General features: G+C 49.5%; 1 protein-coding gene across 2 annotated transcripts in view; it reads right to left on the reverse strand.

Moving 5' to 3' along the window:
- RABL6 (RAB, member RAS oncogene family like 6) overlaps positions 1–21,407 on the reverse strand; it is a 53,501-nt gene that overhangs the window by 4,332 nt on the left and 27,762 nt on the right. For both annotated transcript variants that reach the window (XM_063175066.1, XM_063175067.1), the window contains exons 9-13: positions 12,652–12,983; positions 10,268–10,433; positions 3,152–3,370; positions 2,240–2,588; positions 84–255 (exon numbers count right to left, since the gene is read on the reverse strand). In XM_063175066.1, coding sequence (XP_063031136.1) covers positions 84–255; positions 2,240–2,588; positions 3,152–3,370; positions 10,268–10,433; positions 12,652–12,983 — 1,238 coding nt within the window. The remainder of the gene's footprint in view (positions 1–83; positions 256–2,239; positions 2,589–3,151; positions 3,371–10,267; positions 10,434–12,651; positions 12,984–21,407) is intronic.

Raw genomic sequence — 21,407 nt, forward strand, 5'->3', positions numbered from 1 at the left:
ATTGGTTTGCTGGAAAGACTTTGGAAAAACCAGATGCCTGACAAACAAAAGCAGGAAGAGTGGAAAAAAGGTGTGAGCTTTACCTTCCTCACTGCTCTCCTTGGGACCAGCTTCTTCCAAACCCAAGCCAAAGAGATCTGAGTCATTTTTCAGTTTAAAGGAGGGGACTGTTGATTTCACAGGTTGGGGTGGCTTTGCCAGTGAGGTATCATCATCAGATATTTCAGAGAGATCTTCTCGCACTGGGAATTCATTCTAGAGAGAAGCAAAGGCAGACAACACTGACAAATACTTCAACCAAAATCTCTAACCATTTTGCATACAAAAATGTCAGATGTCAGCAGGTGGGAAGGAGGGAAGGAAATGCCAGCTGAAATGAGCTGTTATTGCCTGGAAATCAATGTCCTGGATCTCATGAGCTCTAATTTTTGCCTTGGTAAAATGCCTCAGTTGCACTGGTACTGACAAGGGTGCTCTGAAAACTTCACACTGGGGCTGCTGAAATCAAATTCCCAATATAAAGGGATTAAATGGGACCTTCAACTCTGTTAGCTCACCAGCATCAGCTTCCTTCTGCCCTGGGGAGGCATCTCTGTTCTGGGAAAATCCAATCAAACAGACTGAAAACTCCCCTCCAGCCCTGAGTGACAAATGCTTTCTGCTGTGCAGCTCTGTGGGTCTCAGGTACCAGAGGCAGCAGGGCTGAGGAGGCAGAGTATGTCTGCAGAATAATTCCCTTCATCAAGCCAAAAGGGAATGTGCTCCCAGGGCAAATCTGCCCCTTCAGTATGAGCTAAAAGCCAGGATGCTGCAGAGCCTGGAATTACCCCAAAATCCTCCACCTCTGCATGATGGGAATGGAAAATCAGTTTAATGATCTTCTGATACCTGCCAACTCATCCTCTTCAGAATCTGATCCAACCTTTCCTTGTATCTTTGTGCATGGATGGAAATGGCCCCACTGTGCTGCTGGTCAGGCAGTGCCCCCACCCTGGCAATGGCAGTGGCTGTACTGGTTTGCCTGACCAGTACACCCTGCAGTGGGAAAGCATCCACATGCCATGGAGCATCCCCAGGGTCAGGCATCCCTTGACACTGCTGCTTTCTCATCAATCCCTTCTCACTGGAGCACGCAAGAGATGGAAATTTGCTCCAAATACTTTTGGTTTCATATTGTCAAGAAAAGCAGGAAGTTAAGATGCAAAATGAATAGAAAATTACTTAATAAACAGCATGACACGTAAATAATGTCAAAGAAACTGTGACAATAGCTCTTTCAACAGGATTCCAGAATCATAACAACTGAGGGAAACCCCCTGAACACCAGCAAACCCAGACATCAGGACACCTCTGAACAGCCACTGCCCATCCCAAATCACTGCTAGCAGTTTCCAGAGATTGCTCTGCAGGTTGTGAGAAGTGGTCACCAAACTCAGGGATATCTCAAGCCATGCAGCAAGTTCTGACCAGTTCAGAGAAGAGGTGCAGGACAAGTGTCTTCTCCACCTGTAATACAGGGTAGGTGTGAGGGGACCCCTGTTTTAGCAGACGCCTGCTGGCATGTGCTGAATGTCACAGACCTTACAGCTACTTCTGTCCTGGAAAGTCCTTCCCAAGCAGACCTTCCTTCTTCCCTTTAGGCCTTGCCAAGCAAATTTTGTGATGGCCTTTTTATTGCTGGATTGACTGCAGGGAGTTCCCTCTTTCTGGCAGAGACACCCTTCTGCATATTAAAGTTCCCATGAAAACCCAGGAGCTTTGCATTTCGTACCTCCTGCACTGCTGGACTGGCTAAGAGTAAACAGCACAGTAGAACACCCAAACATAAATCTTGTTTGTGTCTGTAAACACAAACTTCATGTTAGGGAAGGTCTAGCCTGGATATTAGGAAAAGGTTCTGCCCCCAGAGGGTGCTGGCACTGCCCAGGCTGCCCAGGGAATGGGCACGGCCCCGAGGCTGCCAGAGGGGCTGGGCAGGGACAGGGGCTGGGCTCAATGATTCTTCTGGGTCCCTTCCAGCTCAGGGTATTCTATGGATCTGTGATTCTATGGGGTTCTTGCTGCCAGGTGGCTTCCATACTCAGAGCATGACTGGATTTGTGCTCACATCAAACTCTGCAGGTTGCTTAGTAACTGCTGCAGAGGGAGGGGAGATGGGATGAAGGCTCTGCTCAGGGCAATGCCTCAACCCTTCCAGCTCAGCTGGGCACAGCTCACACCAACCAGGGCTGTTATTTACCATCTTTTTCTTCTGGCTGTCAGAATCTTCACTTTCAAAGTCTGGGTCATCCATAACGAATGAGAGCATCTGAGTAGCTATTGGTCCCTCTTGATCACTGTCAGACTCCTCGGGCTTCTCCTCTTTGACCACTTTCTGCTTGGAAGCAAGTCCTTTGCTTTGGGCAGTGGCCTTTGAGGCCTGGGCTGCTGCTGTGGGGGCAGCAGCAGGAGCTGCCAGGCTTGTGTTGCCTTTGCTGCTGTTGTTTCGTTCAGACCCAGAACGGGGAGGTAAACTGTCAGGAGGCTTCGGGTCAGTTGCTTTGGTCAAAATTGCTTCACTCTGGGGTTTCAGAGAATTTCTGGAAGACCTGAGAAGAAACAAGTTGTCATAGTCTGTCCACCCTGTTCTGTGGAGCAAGGCACAGTTAACAGCTGAGCCTGCCTCAAGGTGCATCATGCATGCCACTGGGAAAGGCAGTGCATCCTATAGCGGTGTGGGGCCAAAGGCACCAGTCAGGCTGAGGATAACCCTCGTGTCCCTAATCCTAACCCTCACCCCACAGGATGTGGTGTGGGGAGAACATCATTCCCCAGCACAGGGTGTGGTGAGTGACTCCACTCCCTTCACCCAAGCCTTGACTCCTCTCTCCTCCCCACACACTACAAACAGCCACTCTGGTGCTTAGTTCCAGGCCCTTGTTCAAATTTGAGGAAAAGCATGCAGAAGCACCCTACTGGCACAGGAGCACAGTGCTCCAAGGTATGGGGTAAGACACACAGCAGTTACACCTACAGTAACTACAGCCCCAGCCCACAGCTGAAGAACAGGCAGACAGAGACACCAAGACTTCCTGAAGGCCACACACAGTCAGTGGCAAGATGGAAGCCAGGTTTGCCAGCACAACCCCACACTTCAGTCTATGCTCTGTACCTTTTTTTTTCCTGCTCTGTGTTTTTGTCTCCATCAGATATGAGGATGACCTTAGAATCCTTCACCTCTTCCTCTTCCTCCTCCTCACTGGAGAGAGTGATGTTCTTGCTCGGCACCCGTTCTGCTGCCGGCATTGGTCTGCTGGGGATTTTGTCATCCAGATCCACGTCATCTTGGAAACCTGCCACCATGGGGTTCCCTCCAGGCGCCTCTCCATCACTGCAACACAGAGAGTGGTCAGACACAGCAGCCCAGGAGCTGCTGGACAGACCTGCCTGCCCCTGCACCAACACTGGGACTAGCCTGACTTGTACAGCCAACTTCTGGGGACACGTCCCCAGCCTGGGGCAGCTGATGATTAAAGGGTTGGAGCACCTCTGCTTTGGGGACAGGCTGAAAACAAGGATAGTCAGGCCTGGAGAAGAGAAGACTCCAGGGAGGTGTGAGAGTCCCTTCCAGTGCCTAAAGGGGCTCCAATAGAGCTGGAAAGGGACTTTGTACAAGGGTCAGGAGGGACAGGACGAGGAGAATGGCTTTAAGCTGAAGGAGGACAGGGTTAGACAGGATATTGGGAAGGAATTATTCCCTGTGAGGGTGGGCAGGCCCTGGCACAGGGTGCCCAGAGAAGCTGTGGCTGCCCCTGGATCCCTGGAAGTGCCCAAGGCCAGGCTGGATGGAGCCTGGGATAGTGGAAGGTGTCCCTGCCTATAGCAGGGGCTGGAATGAGATGGGCTTTAAGGTCCCTTCCAACACAAACCAGCTGGTGATTTTGTGATTCTGTGCGCTGCCAGCCCTCCCTTGCCACTGTCCAGCTCAGGCTGGACCTGCTCCCTGCAGGGCCACAGCAGGATGTGTCACAGAGCAGCTGCTGCCCCTCAAGCTGGAAATGAGTGGCTGGAGAAGATGAGCCTCAGAGCTACAGAGAAGCCTGCTGCCACAGCTTCATCAGAACATGGAGCTCCATCCACCATGCAAGGATCAGTCAGTCAAACCATGGGAACTGCCTGTCTTCATCCCCACATCCTGTAATTAAACCTGATCATACACTGTCACTGCTATGGGAGTTCACTGGCAGCTATTAGCTTCCTGGAACCATTTCTATTTCTGCAGTGCTCCCTGAAGCAGGCAGATACACAGACACCACAGCCAAGCTTTAACAGTGCCCAAATTAAATTAACCTAAGGACACACCGCCAGAGCTGGGAGTCTTCAGCCTCCCTGGATGTAGCACAGTTTTGTGTTCAAAGGCAGCTTGAGAGAGCTTTGCAGCTGAAATTGAGGATTCTTGTCTGAATGTCCCTAGGACTCAATTTTAACACTTTCTGAAAATTGTGCTCATGTCAGGAATATAGATATTTTCCCCAGGCTCAGCTGATGAGCCTCTGCCATCACCTTTCCTTGTTCTATTTGTTTCATCCACAAGAGATAACCAGCTCCCTCCTGAAAACCCCACACACAAGTCTCTGCCTTTTTTATGATGCCACCTGCATGGTATAAGCACAACCTTCTTTTTATACAGAGACAAAAAACATATTATAGTTTGGAACAGATTAAATTGTACAGACATAAACAAAACCCTAAAATCCTTTAACTGGAAGTAAGTGGTGTTCCCAGCACAGGCCAAGCACTGGAAGACAGTGGAGTATGGTGTGCTGGTGAGATGAGAAATACCCTAAACAGAGCTGGGATGATGGCAGCTGCTCACTCTGGCTCCTCTACATGGCTGGGTACTGCTTGACAAGATCGTTTAAAAGAGTTCATACATCTGCCAACAGACAATGGAGCTGTTTGTGACAACGGGACAGCAGTGATCACAACCAGTGCTTGTCTGGGCTGGAGTGCTAAGACCAGGACAGGCCCTCCCTCTGCTCTTGGTGTGGATTCCTCTGCTCTCAGGACCTGCTCTCAGCACCCTATGAGCAGGGCCAGGCTGCTGAAGAGCCCCTTCATCACTAACACTGCTGCTCTCACACTATGCCAGGATAGAGGCACACAGCCCAGCCACACAAAGGAGAGAAAAACTGGTGCCCAAGCAGCCCCCAAAGCTGGAGGAATGACAAGTGAGTGATTCCTGAGGTTTTCAAAGCACTGGCAGGGTTTTCTCTTGAAATGCACTGAAAAGAAAATGGAGTCGCATTCTAAAAATGGCAGGATATTATTCTGAACTAGACTCATTGCCTTTCCTCAACACATCACTGCTCTATTAGGCACAGGGGCTCTTAAGAGATTTCTGCCACTGTCCTTCCAGACTCCACACAGACCTGCAGCATTCCCAGCTTTCCCAGTGCACCCCCATGTGTACAGCCCCTCACCAAAGTGGGTCATGTCCTTCCACAGTGAGAATCCTGCCTCCATCTCCAGCCACCACAGATCGCTGAGCGACAGCGGAAGAGCAGAGCAGTGGAGTGAATATACATCAGGAAAATCACTGCTTCACTATAAACAGGCTCTGACAAGGCAAAACTAGGATCAGCTTGTGGTCCTGAGCTTCCAGCTGGAAGGAAGGCAAAGCATGCAAAGCCAAGCACATTGCACTGCTCCCTGCAGCCCTTGAAGCATTGCCAAGCTGGCACGAGCACTGAGCTAGCGTGGCTGCAGGTGCAGGTACCCCCCAAAAGTGATGCTGCTCACTGAGGTCTGCTCTGAGCTAGTGACCACACAGACTGCTGGGGTGTCCTCTGTGAGCCTCCAGTGCGTCACAGATTGGCTGCTGGGGAGGAAACAAACCCTGATGCAACCTGAGCTCACAGCCTCAAACCTAGATGGGCTGTGCTCCCACAGCCTCAGGAGCTCAAGGGCTTCTCTCACATCCTTTTGTGGGGCTAAGGAAAGAGAAAAAACCCAAGCTGTAACAAAGCAGGTAAGCTGAGGGAATCCCACGCTGCAGGATGAGCCTGTGTGGCTGTTCTAGATGTGAGTCTTCTACTGTGAACCTTCCCTGGGCATCATGGAATCCATAACAGATCCATAATAGCAAAGAACCACTTCAAAGCCCTTCAGATGTAAGGACACATGCATCTAATCCATCTTTAAGATAGATGTCTAAGGATGCAGAAAGGAAAGATCAGGAACACTGTCAGGTAAAGCATAAACTGGCTTTCAGGCCCCCCCAGGGACCCAGGCTGCCTGACCCAGCAGGAGCCAAGGGCGAGATGCTTTGGAGCCAGATTAGGTCCTCTGGTGCACTCATATCCATGCTGGCTCAGGGCATCAGGTTAAAGAGCAGCAAATTAAGTTCTGAAACAGCAAATTGGGAGATTGAAATACCTTCCTAATTAACTGGTAAAGGAACTGAATCTGGGAGTTCTCTACTGCAAGTCAGAGAACCAGAACATGTCACTGAACAAAACCCAGGACGTCACTGCAGGCCTGGGGTATGACAAGCTGAACAAGGTGCTCTGCTGCCAAGAAGGCCAATGGTGTCCTGGTCTTTATGAGGCAAAGCACTGCCAACAGGTCAGGGAGGTGATGCTGCCCCTCTGCTTTGCACTGGGGAGGCCATAGCTGGAGTCCACTGCACAGCAAAGAAAGAGTGAACCCAGTGAAGGGCCATGAGGATGATTAACTGACTGAAGCATTGCTCACGTGAGGAAGGGATGTCCCACATGAAGGCCAGGACTGCTCAGCCTGCAGAAGGCTTGAGAAGACCTTATAAAGTTATTTAAACAGCTGAAGGAGGTACAAAGAAGATGGAGACAGGCTCTTTTTGGTGCTGCCCAGTGCTAGGACAAAAGGCAAGGAGCACAAACTGTGACTCAGGAGGTTCCCCACAAACATAAGCAAACACTTTTTCCACTGAGAGCATGCCTGAGCACTGGCGTGGGTTGCCAGAGAGGTTGTGGATTCTCTGGAGATACTCAAAATCCAACTGGAAACGGTTCTGGAAAACCAGTTCTGAGCAGCCCAGGAGGAGGGGAAGGTTGAACTGGATGGGCACAAGCTGCCTCCAACCCTGTGAATGCACCTCAGTTCACTGAGGTGCTCCCAGAGCTCCCTGCAGGACTCATGCTCAGTCGACAAGGCCATTCCTCTTGGGTAGGACAAGTAATTTCACAAATTCTCAAAACATGGCCCACTCTTCTGCCACATCTTCAATGATACTCAGTCCTGGAGCTTACCCTTGCCTACAGCACACCCAGGCATGCTGGTGAGCTGTGTAAGCTCAACACTCAGGTATCTGCTTCAAAATGAGCACGAGACCTGAATGCATCTTGCTGGGTCATTCTCAGGCCTTGTTCTTCACTCAGATACAGGGGAAAAGCAGCTTCCAGGATTCCATTTTTTGAAACCAATAAAATCTCCCCAAGGTCTGAGTGATTCCACAGATCTACTGTGTTCTTTGGATCAGAGATAAATTTCTGCAGCAGATTTTATGGGAATTACAACCACCTCCTCACTGCAGCAGAAGCTGATTCTCGAGGACAGTGCTTACAGAACTGGAATGTTGCTCCTAGCTACTGTGGGGCTGTGAGTGACATCCTGAAAGAAACCTGTTATTGTAGGTGATGGTCAGAACCACATCCTCATCTCTGAATTTCTGCACCTCTGGCTTATTCTAGTAGGCCTTTTTTGGCAAGAAACAGAATGGAAAATTGCCAGGTCACTAAGAAAACTGCATGATATATAGAAGAAACCAGAGCAAACCATGGATGCCAGGCTGCAGAGGAGAAATGAGTGTGTGAATTTGCAGGGTTCTCTCAACCCTGTCCAACAAGTTAGATTTTTTTATACAGTTTAACACTTATTTGCTTCCACTGACTGACACTCTGGAGCAGAGAAAGCTTTGTGAAGGATCAGCCTCCCAACCACAGCAGAACTGCAGCTCCAGAGCTCTGAGGGCACCTCAGGACCCAGCCCCTCAGAAGGTCAGGCTTGGCTCTTCTGACAACTCCTTGTTAAACCCAGAAAAATATCTCAGCTCTGCCACAGCCACGAGCAAGACGCTTTGTAGGCCAGCATGCTGCCAGCAACCCCACTTTTTTCTTGCCTTTTTTTTTTTTTAGTTTTAATAAAACATCCACGTGTTCTGCCATCACAAGGGATGATGATTCAGGCTGACCTGCATTACACAGGCATTGAGCCTCACAAACAGCACTGATTTAAGACTGCTGTGGTTGAAGTAGAGAACACTGGGTCTTGACAAGGATGTTAAAAGAGGCAGAATTCACAGATGAGCAGTGTCCACATTTAATTAGTCTCCAGTTAGTCCATTGTTGATGACAAGAGGCAGCAGGCAAGGAATATTCTGAGCAACAGATACAGAGCCTAAGAGTATGCTTAGGTCACCTCTTAAGAGACAGTCTGCTTTCAGACAGCTCCCTGCACATCCTCTTGTCTGAGCAGTTCGGTATACACAATCCCCTTTGCTTTTTTTTTTGGTTAAAAACCACCAAATCCAGGAAAAGAAAAAAAGGGGAAAAAAAAAGAGAAAATACAGCTCATGGCATAAGCACAGCTCTGCCATTTTGAGGAGATAATTATAGACTCACAGACTGGTTTGGGTTGGAAGAGGCCTTAAAGCTCAGCTTGTTCCAACCCCCTGCACTGAGCAGGGACATTTTCAACTGGATCAGGTTGCTCAGAGCCCCAGCCAGCCAGACTGGGAATGTTTGCAGGGATGAGGCATCCACCACTTCCCTGGGCAACCTGTGCCAGGGCCTCACCACTCTTGTTGTAAAATCCTTCTTCCTTATACCTAGTCTGAATCTCCCCTCTTTTAGTTTAAAACCACCATTTCTTGTCCTACTGCAATACACCCTGCTAAAATCTCTGTCCTCATCCTCTCTTGAATATTGAAAGACAGCAATAACATCTCCCCAGAGCCTTATCTTCTCCAGGTGAACGCCCCCAGCCTGGCTCCAGAGCAGAGGGGTTCCAGGCCTTGGAGCATCTCCATGGCCTCCTCTGGACTCTCTACAGCAGCTCTACATCCTCCTGATGCTAGCCCTCAGGGCCAGAGGCAGCTCTGCAGGTAGGGTGTCACCTGAGCAGGGCAGAACTCCCTCTTCCGTGCTGCCCATGCTGGAGATCAGCCCAGTTTCAGGGCTGGGGCAGGTCCAGCTCTCACCCACCAGCACCCCCAAGTCCTTCTCTCCAGTGCTGCACTAAATCCCTTCACCCTCCAGCCTGGATTGATCCCAGAGGTTGCCCTAACCCAGGTACAGCAACTTGAGCTTGGCCCTGGTGAACCTCATGAGGTTCCCATGGGCCATTTCTCATGTTTTCCAGGTTCTGGATGACATCTTGTTATTCAGGAGTGTCACCCACACTACTCAGCTTGGTGTTGTTGATAAACCTGATGAGGGTGTCCTCAATCCCCCTGTTTCATGGATGAAGTCCATGTCTCAGTACAGAGCCTGAGGAACACCACCCATCTTCAACTGGACATTGAGCCATAGATCACTACTCTCTGCATGTGAATATCCAACCCATTCCCTATCATCCATCAAATCTGTGTCTCTCCAATTTAGTGAGAAAATTCTGGGAAGAAACACTAGACACAGAGAAAAAGAAAGGCACCCCCTAAGATTTTTTTTTAATTCTGCAGGCAACCATGCAGTGACACTCCCAAAGGAGCATGACTTTCTCCATCCTTCCTTCCAGAATCCCACAGAGATACAGAGGGCTCCCAAGTGTCCTCCACCATACCCCAAACCCATTTATAGTGCCTCAGGAATGACATTACCAAGTCATAGAGGAATTTGGCCACACTTTGTGCCTCTGCAGAAGGTAAATATTCATTAAGCAAAACATAGTATCCCTGCAAAGTGCACTATGTTCCAGGAGGAAAATATCTCAAATGATTTGGTGTGTTTGGCCAGAAGGAAAATCCCTTCATGACCCAAAGGGCCCAGTTTAATCTGAGCACAAAGCAAAACAGCAGCACCAGGAAGGTGATAATCTGCTTTTTGTGATGTTCTTCCTTCCCAGGGAGCAGTGTGTGTCACTAAATGGGAAACAGTGAATGCTACGACTGAGCATAGCACAGCCAGAAAGGCTCTGGGGCAGCTAACTGCTCTGGAATCAGGGAATGGCTGCACCATGGCAGCCAGGCTGCACATCCAGGTGTGTCCCTGCTGGGCACCTGCCATCCCTGCTGCCACCCTCCTTTTCTTACCTCTCACTATCCACACGGTGTTTGGGCTGTGGTTTCCCTTTGTCTTTCTGTGGTGCTGGCTCTTCCAGAAAGCTGTGGTCCAGGCTGTCCTCAGGAACAAAGTCCTCCACGCTCTGTACCTTGGCAGGGGCTGCAGGGTTGGGGGGAGCAGTGGCAGCAGCAGGATCTGCATTAGCAACAGGAGATGTAAAACACTGGTGTCACCACAAGCAAGACAGAAATTGGCTTTTTCCAGATCTGTACTGCCCAGGGTGGCAGCAGCCATGAGGCAGGACCCTGGTTCCACAGCAAGGGAAGAGGAAGGTTATGAACAGGATATAAACCAGCCCAGAGTCTGACATGAAGGCATTCACAGATCATGGTGCTGTGGTTTAGAATGCTCCAGGCTGACCCAGGCTTTTGGATGGACTGAAAACCTCCCTGGCAAGGCCTGGCTCTACTCTCCAGGGAATGCTATGACTGACTGTACCACAGGTTTTATTACACCTGTGCTATGTGCACTGCTCCTGGGGGATGTCCCTTCACTATTCTCTTACCTTTTCCACATTGTTCAGTACACCCTCTCTCCTATCCTCTTGCTTTTTTCAGCTGTAACTGTCCAAGGCAGAATTGTTCACATTGTGCTTTTAGATGCTTCGTGTAAACAAAAGCTCAAGAGCTACCTCAAATAGAGAGTGACTTTAATACAGCTAATTTGTAGAAACACCTTTCCCCATCTTCAAGGTATCAGGATGAAAACTCATGAAATCAGCATAACTAAGAAGACTGAAGTGATTAACATTTCCAGAATTTGCAATACTCAATGTTTTTCCTCTGCTCATGCTGCACTTCACATCTAGACTTTTCTTTTGGGTAAAACAAGACTTGTGCCTTTTTTTTCTAGATTTCACTCTCCTTAGCACAACTTTCAGACCACTTCTACATACCAACAGTACCACTAATGCCACAGAGTAGCACTGGTGCAAGCTAAACCACAGCCAAAAGAATTACTACTCCAAGATTTCAAGAGAAATCTTAAATAGCAGCTCCCAGAAAAACCAAGTATTACTTGGTAACAATGATTTTTTTAGCTGCTTTGCAGTGAATTGGTGCCTGGGTACATTCCAGCAGAGGTTCAGGCCCTTGGCACACCACTGAAACCTTGCAACACTGACACATCAGCTCTTCCTGGCTGCCTTTTGCAACTGCTCCTAAGCATTCCGAGACATCAGGGCTGAAAGTCACAAGCCCAAAACAGCTGTCAAGCTAAGAACAAGTTTAAAAGAGACAAGAAAAAGAAAAGCCCCAAACCCAACCACTGTAAGACTGGTAGTAGACCAGTCTTTTATTCTGCAGATCAAAATGATAAAGGTTGCTTTTATCGACAAGGAATTTCTAATATCTCCTCTCCTCTCTGTTTGTTTTTTTTTTTATTTTCTCTGGGTAGGAAGAGTCATAAACAAACCAAAATGGGTGCATTGTGTCATATCTGGGAAGAGGCACAGGATGCAGAACATTGTGTGCAGATCTAAAGCCAGACCATTTCAACATCTGAAATTGCAACCCGTGTCCCCAGCACCTCCTCCTTTCTCTCTGTGGGTGTCTCAGGAGCACTGTGAGCCAGTGTGAGAGGGAAGGTATTTCCAAAGGGTGACTCAAACCATGTCATGATTTTTAGGCAGTGCCAGCTCTGCAGCTCCAGTTAGCTCTGCAAACAAAGTGAATGTGACAGGCAAATTATGGTCCAGATCAGTAAAATTACACGAAACAAACCCTTGATGCCTCTGCCTGGCACTCTGTCCGGCAGGCTCTGGGCCGAGCGCTGCGCTGCTCCAGCGGGTACCCGTGCTGAGGCAGCAGCCGAGGGCTCCCTCCTCCCAGACCTGCTCTGAAGGAGCAGATTTCCCCAGAGGGGCATCTGCTGTGGAGACTGGACCTACGTGACCATTTCTGGCTGAATAACCTTTAAACCCAGTGCTCCGCTTCTCTCCATTACGCATAGGAGCCCCTCTGGACTGCCACACGTGTGCAAGGATGGCACTTCAAATAAATAGCTTCTCCAGTCATTTGTTTGCTATTCAAGAGGTATTTTTGCTCCTGGTGAGAACCTGACATTTTACTTATTTTATTAGCACCTCCTGTGCGTTCAGGATCTTCCTCTTAAGCATGCTACAGCCAGCACCCAGCTGGCTGGGCACAGTCCCCATCCAGAACAGAGACAAACCAAAATGCTGATCAGGGAAAATAGAGAATGACAGCCCAAGTCTCCCTGGACACCCGCTGCACAAGCACGGCGCCTGTGGCCTTCACACACCTGTCTGCTCAGCCTCTCGCAGGGAAAAAACGAAACGAGAACTGGAAGGGCTATGGGTGGCATCCTGCCAGGACAGGGCGCCAGCACGCACCTGCGTGGGGAGGAGCGGGCTCGGCCGCGGGGGATGTGCCGAAGAGCCGCGCGATGATGCCGCGCCGGGCCGGGGGGGCGGCGGGAGCTGCGGCGGGCGCGGGGGGCTGCGGGGCCTCGGGGGCAGGCACCGGTGACAGGGACGAGGCGGGCTCGGGAGAGGCGGCGGCGCTGGCGGTGAGCGGCGGCTGGGGCGTGCTGGGGCTGGAGCTGCCCGTGGATGCGGAGCTTGGAGCGACGATGGGTGACTGGGAGCCGGAGGAGGGGCTCTGCCCGTTTGTTGCCAGGGGTGATGTGTGTCCTTGGCTTCGGGCTTCCATCATCTCCAGGAACCTGTGGGGAAGATAAATTACAAATATAAGGAATGGCGAATCTCAGAATCCCAGACTGCTCTGGGTTGGGAGGGACCTTAAAGCTCATCTCATTCCAACCTCTGCCATGGGCAGGGACACCTTCCACTAGGCCAGGCTTCTCCAAGTCCAACCTGGCCTTGGACACTTCCAGCAATCGAGGGACAGCCACAGCTTCCCTGGGCGCCCTATGCCAGGACCTCCCCATCCTCACAGGGAAGAATTTCTTCCCATCCAACCCTGCCCTCTGGCAGTTTAAAACCATTGCCCCTTGTCCTGTCACTATCTGCCCATATAAAAAGTCCTTCTCCTTCCTTTATATAAGCCCTTTTCATCTGGCTGTGTGTTGAGCTGGGAGAGTATGGGTCTGCTTCCAGCTGGGCTTGGGAGGGTATGGATCTGCTTCCAGTGACACTGTGACTCCCTGGGTCACAATAAATCTGGTTTACCCACACGAGCTGAACTTGCCCCATCTGCATTGAGGCGTGGAGTATCCCAACCTGCTCTGCACTACAGGATGAAACCTACAGCACTGGAAACTCTCTGAATAGACAGACTATAATAACATGCCAGTGCTTGAAATGCAACCTGAAGTCAGTTGTTGGACGTCTCTAAAGGAGTAAGTGCTCTAGGAATGGCATGTTTTTACATTCTGCAGAACAAATCACAGTACTCAAGAAAACTGCTGTAATAACCTCTTTAGCAGCCAAGAATGGATTTGAGAGGAGAATCCTCAAATATCCAAAGAAAAGAGCTGTCCTGAGGGCTCAGAGAAGACTGACTGCCATTACCCTTCTCGCAGGGTGCAGCTCCACATGCAGGCTCTCCCCTGCACACACTCCCCCTCTGTGTGAGAGGCCCTGGAGCCAAGCAGCAGGAGCACTGGAGCAGGTTGTGGTCCTGGCTGGGTTCCCGACTGGAAGAACATTAAAGCCTGTACCACTACAGGGAGTGAAAAGCTCTTTCCTTTTCCAAAAGAAACCCAAGCCTAACCCAAGCCTCCCTCCGCAGCCCGCGGGGTCAGCAGCCTGTTTCACACACTGTGTGCAGAGAAACGTGGACAGAGACAAGTTTTTCCCATTAAATTGTCTGAAAAATAGATCTGCCACATGCTGCCCAGCTGAGAGATACAGAGAGGACACCCAAAGTGAAGCATCCTGTGTAATATCCAGCACATCCCAGTCTCACCTCTCATTTCATTAAGCTTAATAAATTTGTGCATAGAGGCTCTGGATTCAGCTGGTTCTGCAAGACAGACTTTGGTTGTGCTCCAGGCAATGAGAATGTGAAGGGAGAGCCTCCTCCCCCTGACCTTGTCCTTCAGGGACCTGAGCCAGCCAAAACCTTCCCTGGACCAACTGCTGAGCAGAACACAAACAGTGGGGGCTAAGAAACTCTAAGCCTTGAGATATGATTTCCTATTTTAAGGCAGTAACCTGATATACTTTTAAGGAACAAAATAATGTACTTTGTGACCAGCAGTGTCTGGAGCCCTAGGGAGCAATAGCCTCAGGAAGTTGTTACTTGGAAATTGGAAAACCAGCAGTCCTTCCTAACTAAGTAACTGGGTAAAGTGGAGATCAAGGGCAGCACTAAAAAGCAGGATTAGTGAGGAAACATAGACAGGGACAAGATACAGGTAGAACTGGATGATCTCAAGTAACAGAAATAGGAAGAAATTCAACAGTACAAACAAAATTGTCATCTACTCAAGGGTAAGGAAAAGTGCTCTTGCTCCCAGTTCTCCCCAGGAGAATGGCTGGGAAAGACTTGCCTCGCTCATTCTGGAAGTCTGGACTAAGGACTGCAATCCCAACCACGCCAGAGCCTGGCTGTCACATGCTGTCCATTGATATCCAACCTATACCTGCCCTGATGCAGCTCCAGTCATTCCCTGGGTCCTGTCCCTGATCACAGAGAGCAGAGATTGGTGCTGCACCTCCACTGTCCCTCATGAGGAAGCTGCAGACTGTCAAGGCACCCACACCAGTGCCATGCTGTGGTGTTCTCACTGATGCTTCCACCAGGATCCAGGCCAAGACAATGTGCCTATTCCACCCAGAACACTGGCTACACCAACATAAGCTCCTGGCAGAGCTGAGCTCAGAGTATGTGATGCAGCATCCAGTCCCCATCCTCCCTCTCCTGGGGCGAGCTGTGCGACAACACGTTCCACTGAAAATGATGCATGGATTTGTCATGCACCAGAGAAAAAACATAAAGGAGTTTAACTCCTGCACTGAGCTCTGTGGAGACAGCATCAGATTGGTTTGGAAGGTGCACAATACATCACACATGCTGCAGGAACACGATAGTGTGTGCTCAATACCTGTCCATCACTGTGCTCCCTTCCTGAGGAGGGGGGCCATGGCACCGCATCCTCCAAGCAGGGCATGCACGTTGTCTGTGGGGTGGGAAAGACAAACCACGAGGCCCTGCCATTCAGCCCCCATCCAACAAAGGTAAGGCTCTTTATCCCCACACCAAGTGAATTGCCATGGCCCACAAAGTTGTCAGCTTTGCCTGTGTACAATGTACAACTCCTCAGCTCCACATCACATATGCTGAGTGCTGAATTCTGCCATTCCTCCTGTCTCAGCTTTGATCCAGGCCTTCTGGTGAGCCAAAGACAGGAGAACTGAACAGCTCTGCTTTGTGGTACTCACTCCTCCTCCTCCAAGACCCACTCAGTGTTAAAGACTCCTGCCTTCCAGCTGTGAGGAGAGATTAATCCAGATGACCTACACACACCCGTGCTCCTGTTTATAGCAACAGCAATCCTGGATGGAAGCCTGCAAGCCTGGGCACTGCTGCACCCAGCAGCCAAGGTACTGCTGCCAGCAGTACTTGCTCTCCTGACTGTCTGTGGGAACACCTAAATCACCAACATGGTTTGAAAACAGAATGAACAACTTCTGAGCCTCAAGTTGCTGAGTCCCACCATCGAGGCAACTGGCTAACTCAGGTAGAGTAAGATGATTGTACACTGAAGATCTGGAAACAATGAGACACAAAGAATGTATAGAGTCACATCAGTATACAGAATATGAAGCTCAAAGAATAGTTAAAGCTGGACTCAACAAAGCACAGAAAACTCTTAACAATACCAGAGTATTTAAAGATTTACTGTACATGGTTCTGCCAAAGCTGCCCATTTTGGAAACAACCTGCTTTGTTCTGGGAAAGTAGCCAGCTCCAGAGGGAGGGAAGGCTGCGACTACCACCTGTTTTTCCTCCAGAAACACATGAAATTTAAGAGCTGGAGGAAAAAAAATCCCACTACATAACTGAAGTATAAAGAGTGTCATCCTTCCCTCCAGCGCAACCAGACTGGGGCATAAAACACATGCAGGCTTTGTCTGCACCTGTGCTCCTGTACCTTTAGTCACCTGTGGGGTGTGAAGGGCATAAAAACAGGAGACAGCAAGTTCTTTAGTAGGAAGATACAAATGGTTATCTGGGGACAGCACAACACAGACTCCTACCCCAGCACAGCACTGAGGACAGCTGTGACACGTGTGCTTCACGTCACCTTGACCAGCTAGACACGTGGGCCAAGCCTTGTGCTGTGACACTGGGGAAATCAGGGTGGTCTGACACCGGTTCTATCCACACAGGCTGCAGAAACCAGCTCTGCTGAGTTTTTACAGACAGATCTTCTGTGAGGGAGGTGGGTGGAAAACCAGCACACATTAAATGCTGCCAGCAAGCTCGCAGTAATTTCCAGGATGGAGGTGTCTAAGCATCCTCCACACTTTGAAAATACTACATAATGCATGAATGCTTTCTCTGGCTTTACACACACTCCTCAGAGGCACAAGTGTGGCTGTTTTGGGAACACACCAGGCCAAACCTGCCATGTGTCTGTTTTTTCTCAGATTCTACACAATCTGTCCATTCCTCGTTCTATCCATCAGACCTTTGGAAAAGGACTCCCTCAAAACCTCACTGTGGAATACACAGCTTTGTGCCCACTCTGGAGGTAGCAGACCAAGTCCTACTAAAGCACAAGGTGAACTCACACCTGAGCACCTTTATTCCGTTGGGATACAGAGACTGCAAATATACTGTGCATGTCCAGGTGGGTCATCTGTCCTCACTCACAGGGGCTCCTTATTTGCCTTTCAATCCTTCCATTACAGACCAAGTAACAAGTCCAAAACATCCTCAAACTCCTGAATAATTCACTGGTGGTTGGACCTGCTCGCAAGAGGAGACTTTTATGCAATTTTAAAGATGAGCATACTCTGTGGAAGAAAAATTCATCAGGGCCTGAGGTTACTGTTGCTCTGCCCCCAGGGCAAACACAAAAGGACTTGTTAGCCTCACAATTCCTAAAATTGTCAGTGCTTGTGTTCATTTAATATTGAAGGTGGGAGCAGCCTAAAGCTTTTTGGCTCCTCGTTCTAACGTGCTGTGATAAACTGTTCCTGTGGCAAGAAAGGCTTTGGGTTATTTTATTAATTGTGAAAATGAAGATTAATCGGCTGGATGACATAATTTTAACTGGGGTTAGCAAGGGTTAATTTTCACATGTTTGTTTTGGGCTGTGTTAAAGTTACTGCCTCAATCCCCTTAGCCCAGGTCCCTGCATGTAGAATCAACGGCCAAGCAGGTTTAATTCCTGCTGTCATCCTGTTTTCCCCCTGACAAAATGGATGCAGCAGGGGAACTCCCTGCTCCATAAAATACAGGACATGCTCCATGTCCCCACTTCTCAAGCAAGACTGACTGGTGACAGGCTTAGATGCACTTAATTCTTAATGCAGCACCCCCAAAAAATATGACCTAGATAAAGTCCCATCCCAGTTCAGGCTGACTCCTGACCGGTCTTATGACCACAAAGATTCACAGCAAGTGGAGGAGATAAAAGTGGGGCAAGGGGAAGAGAAAGCAGGAGTGGGTTTACTTTCCCATCTGATAACTCAGCCTGTAGCTGGTGTCACTCCAGACCTGTATTCACATACAGTGGAGGATGCCAGAGAACAGCTCCAACAGCAGCTCCTCCTGCCACTGTGCGGGTGTTACTCAGCACCACGGTCTTCCTGAAATTATGTGCTATGCTCAATGTGGAAAAAAGGCAAATAAACCCCCAACCCCCTAGCCAATGATTCTGCAGTGACTAATTTGTCTCTTTGGGGAATGTGTCTCCCCAAAGCAGAGTCCTCAGCAAGAGAGCCCAAATACCTGTCTGCAGTCACCGGCCTGGCACCCACATGGTGAGAGGAGACAGCCTCAAGCTGTGCCAGGGGAAGTTTAGGTTGAGTATTGGGGAAAATTTCTTCACCAAAAGGGCTGCCCAGCCCTGGCACCCCTGTGTGGGGGAAGGGGCACATTGAACATATACAAGTTTTCCTTGAAAACAGAAGATAAGCTGGGTACAATTAAAAATGAAGAAACTGAGCAAATTAGGTACAAATTCAGAACATCATAAAAGCCATTACTGTTTGTTTAATAAGAATTCAAGAATTCAAAAAGGGGTGAAATGTTCTTTTAGCAGCATTGAAGATGTAAAGTCTGAAAGGACAGGGACAGTACCAGATCCAGAGGTGTGTCAGGCAGTGAGGAGCCTAAGCACTGGGAAAGAACTAGAAGCAGACTGTGTCTCCCACAGGCACAGCCAGGCAGAGCCTGCCCAGGCTGGCTTACGTAAGGCGGAAGAGGCAGCGTCGTGTGCCACCTCGTGTTGTCTCTGGGATCCACATTTTGCATCAGTGACGTTTTGTCCTCAGGTCCCCCCCGTTGGAGCAGGAGGAAGAGTTCTTGTTCTCTTTCAGTTCTCACTGAGCCAAATTTAGCACTGGTCACTGTGACAGAGTAGCTACCAGATGGCACAGGGGTGAATAACTGAGATGTCCTAGCGCTGTCACCTCGCTGTGCTCTGTGCCCTGATTTTATGGCAGGAGAGCAGGAATGGCCTCTGAGGAAGTGTTGCAGCAGCCACACCAGGGCCTGTGGCCCCAAACACCTGTGGTCATCTCCCCTTACTGTGCAATTTGGGTGACCCACAGCAGAACTCCCAGTGTTGTCTGAACTGAAGCAGCCAACATAAAGGCCTCGTGACAGGAGGTATGACAGGGGACGGTTGGGCTCCCCTACCAAGCAATAAAAAGGAAAAAGCAAAAGAGGCCTCAAGTTGCACCAGAGGAGGTTCAGGTTGGATATTAGGCAAACTTTCTTCACAAAAAGGGCAGCCAGACTTTGGAACAGACTGCCCTGATAGTGGTAGAGGTATCATCCCTGGAGTGTTTGAAAAATGTGGATGTGGCCCTTGGGGACATGGTTGGGTGGCAGCTTTGGCAGTGCTTGGTTAACAGCTGGACTTGATCTCAGAGGGTTTTTCCAATCCTAAGGGTTCCACAGTTCTGTGATCTGTCAAGGGTCACCAAGTCACACTGCACCAACACACACACTGTACACAACAGGGCCAGTGGCAGCAGACAATGTACCAGGTGCTCACTTGGACATTCACTGATGTAGCACATTAAACCTGGTGTCTTAGTTTGGAAAATGCAAGATCGGGGTGTGTGTTCTACTGCCATCTGTTAGGTGTGGGGCAGTTATCTTCTCTTCATTGGGCCACCTGTTAAAACCAGGTGGGGCAGTTTTCTTTATCTCTCCCACAGCCAACCCTCCCTCCAGGAGATCTCTGCTGTCCATGGCCACTGAGTGTCCCTGCAGGGCTGATCCAACCCCAGCATCCCATGGGAGATGCTCCGCCCAGGGGAGGAGCCAAGCATTCCTGCCTGGATCCAATCTGAGCCTGGCACAGCACAGCAGCCTTTGCCCCCTGCACTGCCAGAGGAGCAGCTTTCTGCTGCCCTGCATGGCCAGAGGGAGCCCAGGCCCATCTGCAGCAGCCCTGGAGCTGCAGAGGAAAACTCCCCCCTTGTGCAGGATCCCTGCTGCAGCAGAGCCACAGCTGGCACTGCAGGAGGGCTGAGCCCCCCTGGGATGGGGCTGGGACACCCCCTGACACACAGGGGACAGGGCATGGTCTGACTCTGGCAGTGTTGTTTTGTATTACTACATTGTTTATTTTTATTTTTTTTCCTAATAAAGAACTGTTACTCCTACTCCAATACCTTTGCCTGAGAGCTCCATAATTTCAAAATTATAATAATTCAGAGGGAGGGGGTTTGCATTTTCCATTTCAAGGGAGGCTCCTGCCTTCCTTAGCAGGCACCTGTCTTTTCAAACCAGGACACCTGGCAATCCCAAAATGAGGGGCATCTGACAAGCATGGTTGCAAGGACCTTCCCAAGCCCTAACAATGAGCACTGCAGATGTGCCTCATGCTGCAAGCTCTGATTCCATCACACACTGTTGTGTCCATATGTACACTGTTTCCTAAGGTTGAGGCTTTACCCAAACCTGGGCTCTCTGACATATGAATGTGAGTATTTCTTTAAATCAGGTCTTTGGCTATAAAACTCATGCTTGGAGACCTCCTGCAGGGATAAAAACTGACTGTAAGAAGTGCATACCTTTCAACTCCAGGGCTGAAGTAACCCCTTTGCAGCTCATCTGTCCCACAGAGGTGCCATTTAAACAAACAGACTCTCTGTTTCTACCTGGGGTACAGAGAAAAACCTTAAAAACCCCAAAATAGCTCTCTTTAGTCAGTGTGATCAAAGTACTGACATATGACACTCCCTGATGCTTTTCTTTTGGGATCTGTGCCTCTACCCAGGAAGCATCCAGGGGCATTTTAAAGCCCTTTCTCTAAAGAAGTGTTATTTTCTGAGAGTGAAGAACTTTGGCTTCAGTACAGATATGAACATGCAGAAGCTGGCCAGCTGCATAAGGATGTCACTTTATTTGCTAAACCAGAATCCTAGAGAAAAGTCTTGCTTTTAATATTTCATCAACTCCTCCTTTGTCAGGCTCTGATATTTCTGAGGCCATGTTAAGTTAACCTGCAGTCTGACAGTGCCAACAGCCTCCCAGCAGGGCAGTGTGGCCACACTGGGTAGGATGATCCAATCTAATACCTGCTACTGGAACTAGGAGGTCTGGCCACCCCTCCAGCACTACCACACTGCTGCTGCTGCCTTTAAGATCTAAGACCTCTTCTCAGAGCCAGCCCAACACAGACTAACCCTGAGGTAGATATAGCAAAGACAGATTTCACAGTCACAGAGTCTCAGACTAGTTTGGGTTCGATGGGACCTTAAAGCTCACCTTATTCCATGCCCCTGCCCCAGGCAGGGACACCTTTCACTGCTGCTCCTAGCCCCATCCAAGCTGTTTTTCTGCTGGATTTGTGAGCTGAAGTGACACATATGGAGACCCAGCACACACTAAAGCTGCTGGAAGGGCAAGAGGTGACAAAACAGAAAGATTTTGTGCTGTGAATTTGAAACAGCTCTGCCAACTCCTGATTCTATTAAGTATCCTCCCATTA

Source organism: Melospiza melodia, chromosome 22 (assembly GCF_035770615.1).
Source record: "Melospiza melodia melodia isolate bMelMel2 chromosome 22, bMelMel2.pri, whole genome shotgun sequence".
Taxonomy (NCBI): domain Eukaryota; kingdom Metazoa; phylum Chordata; class Aves; order Passeriformes; family Passerellidae; genus Melospiza; species Melospiza melodia.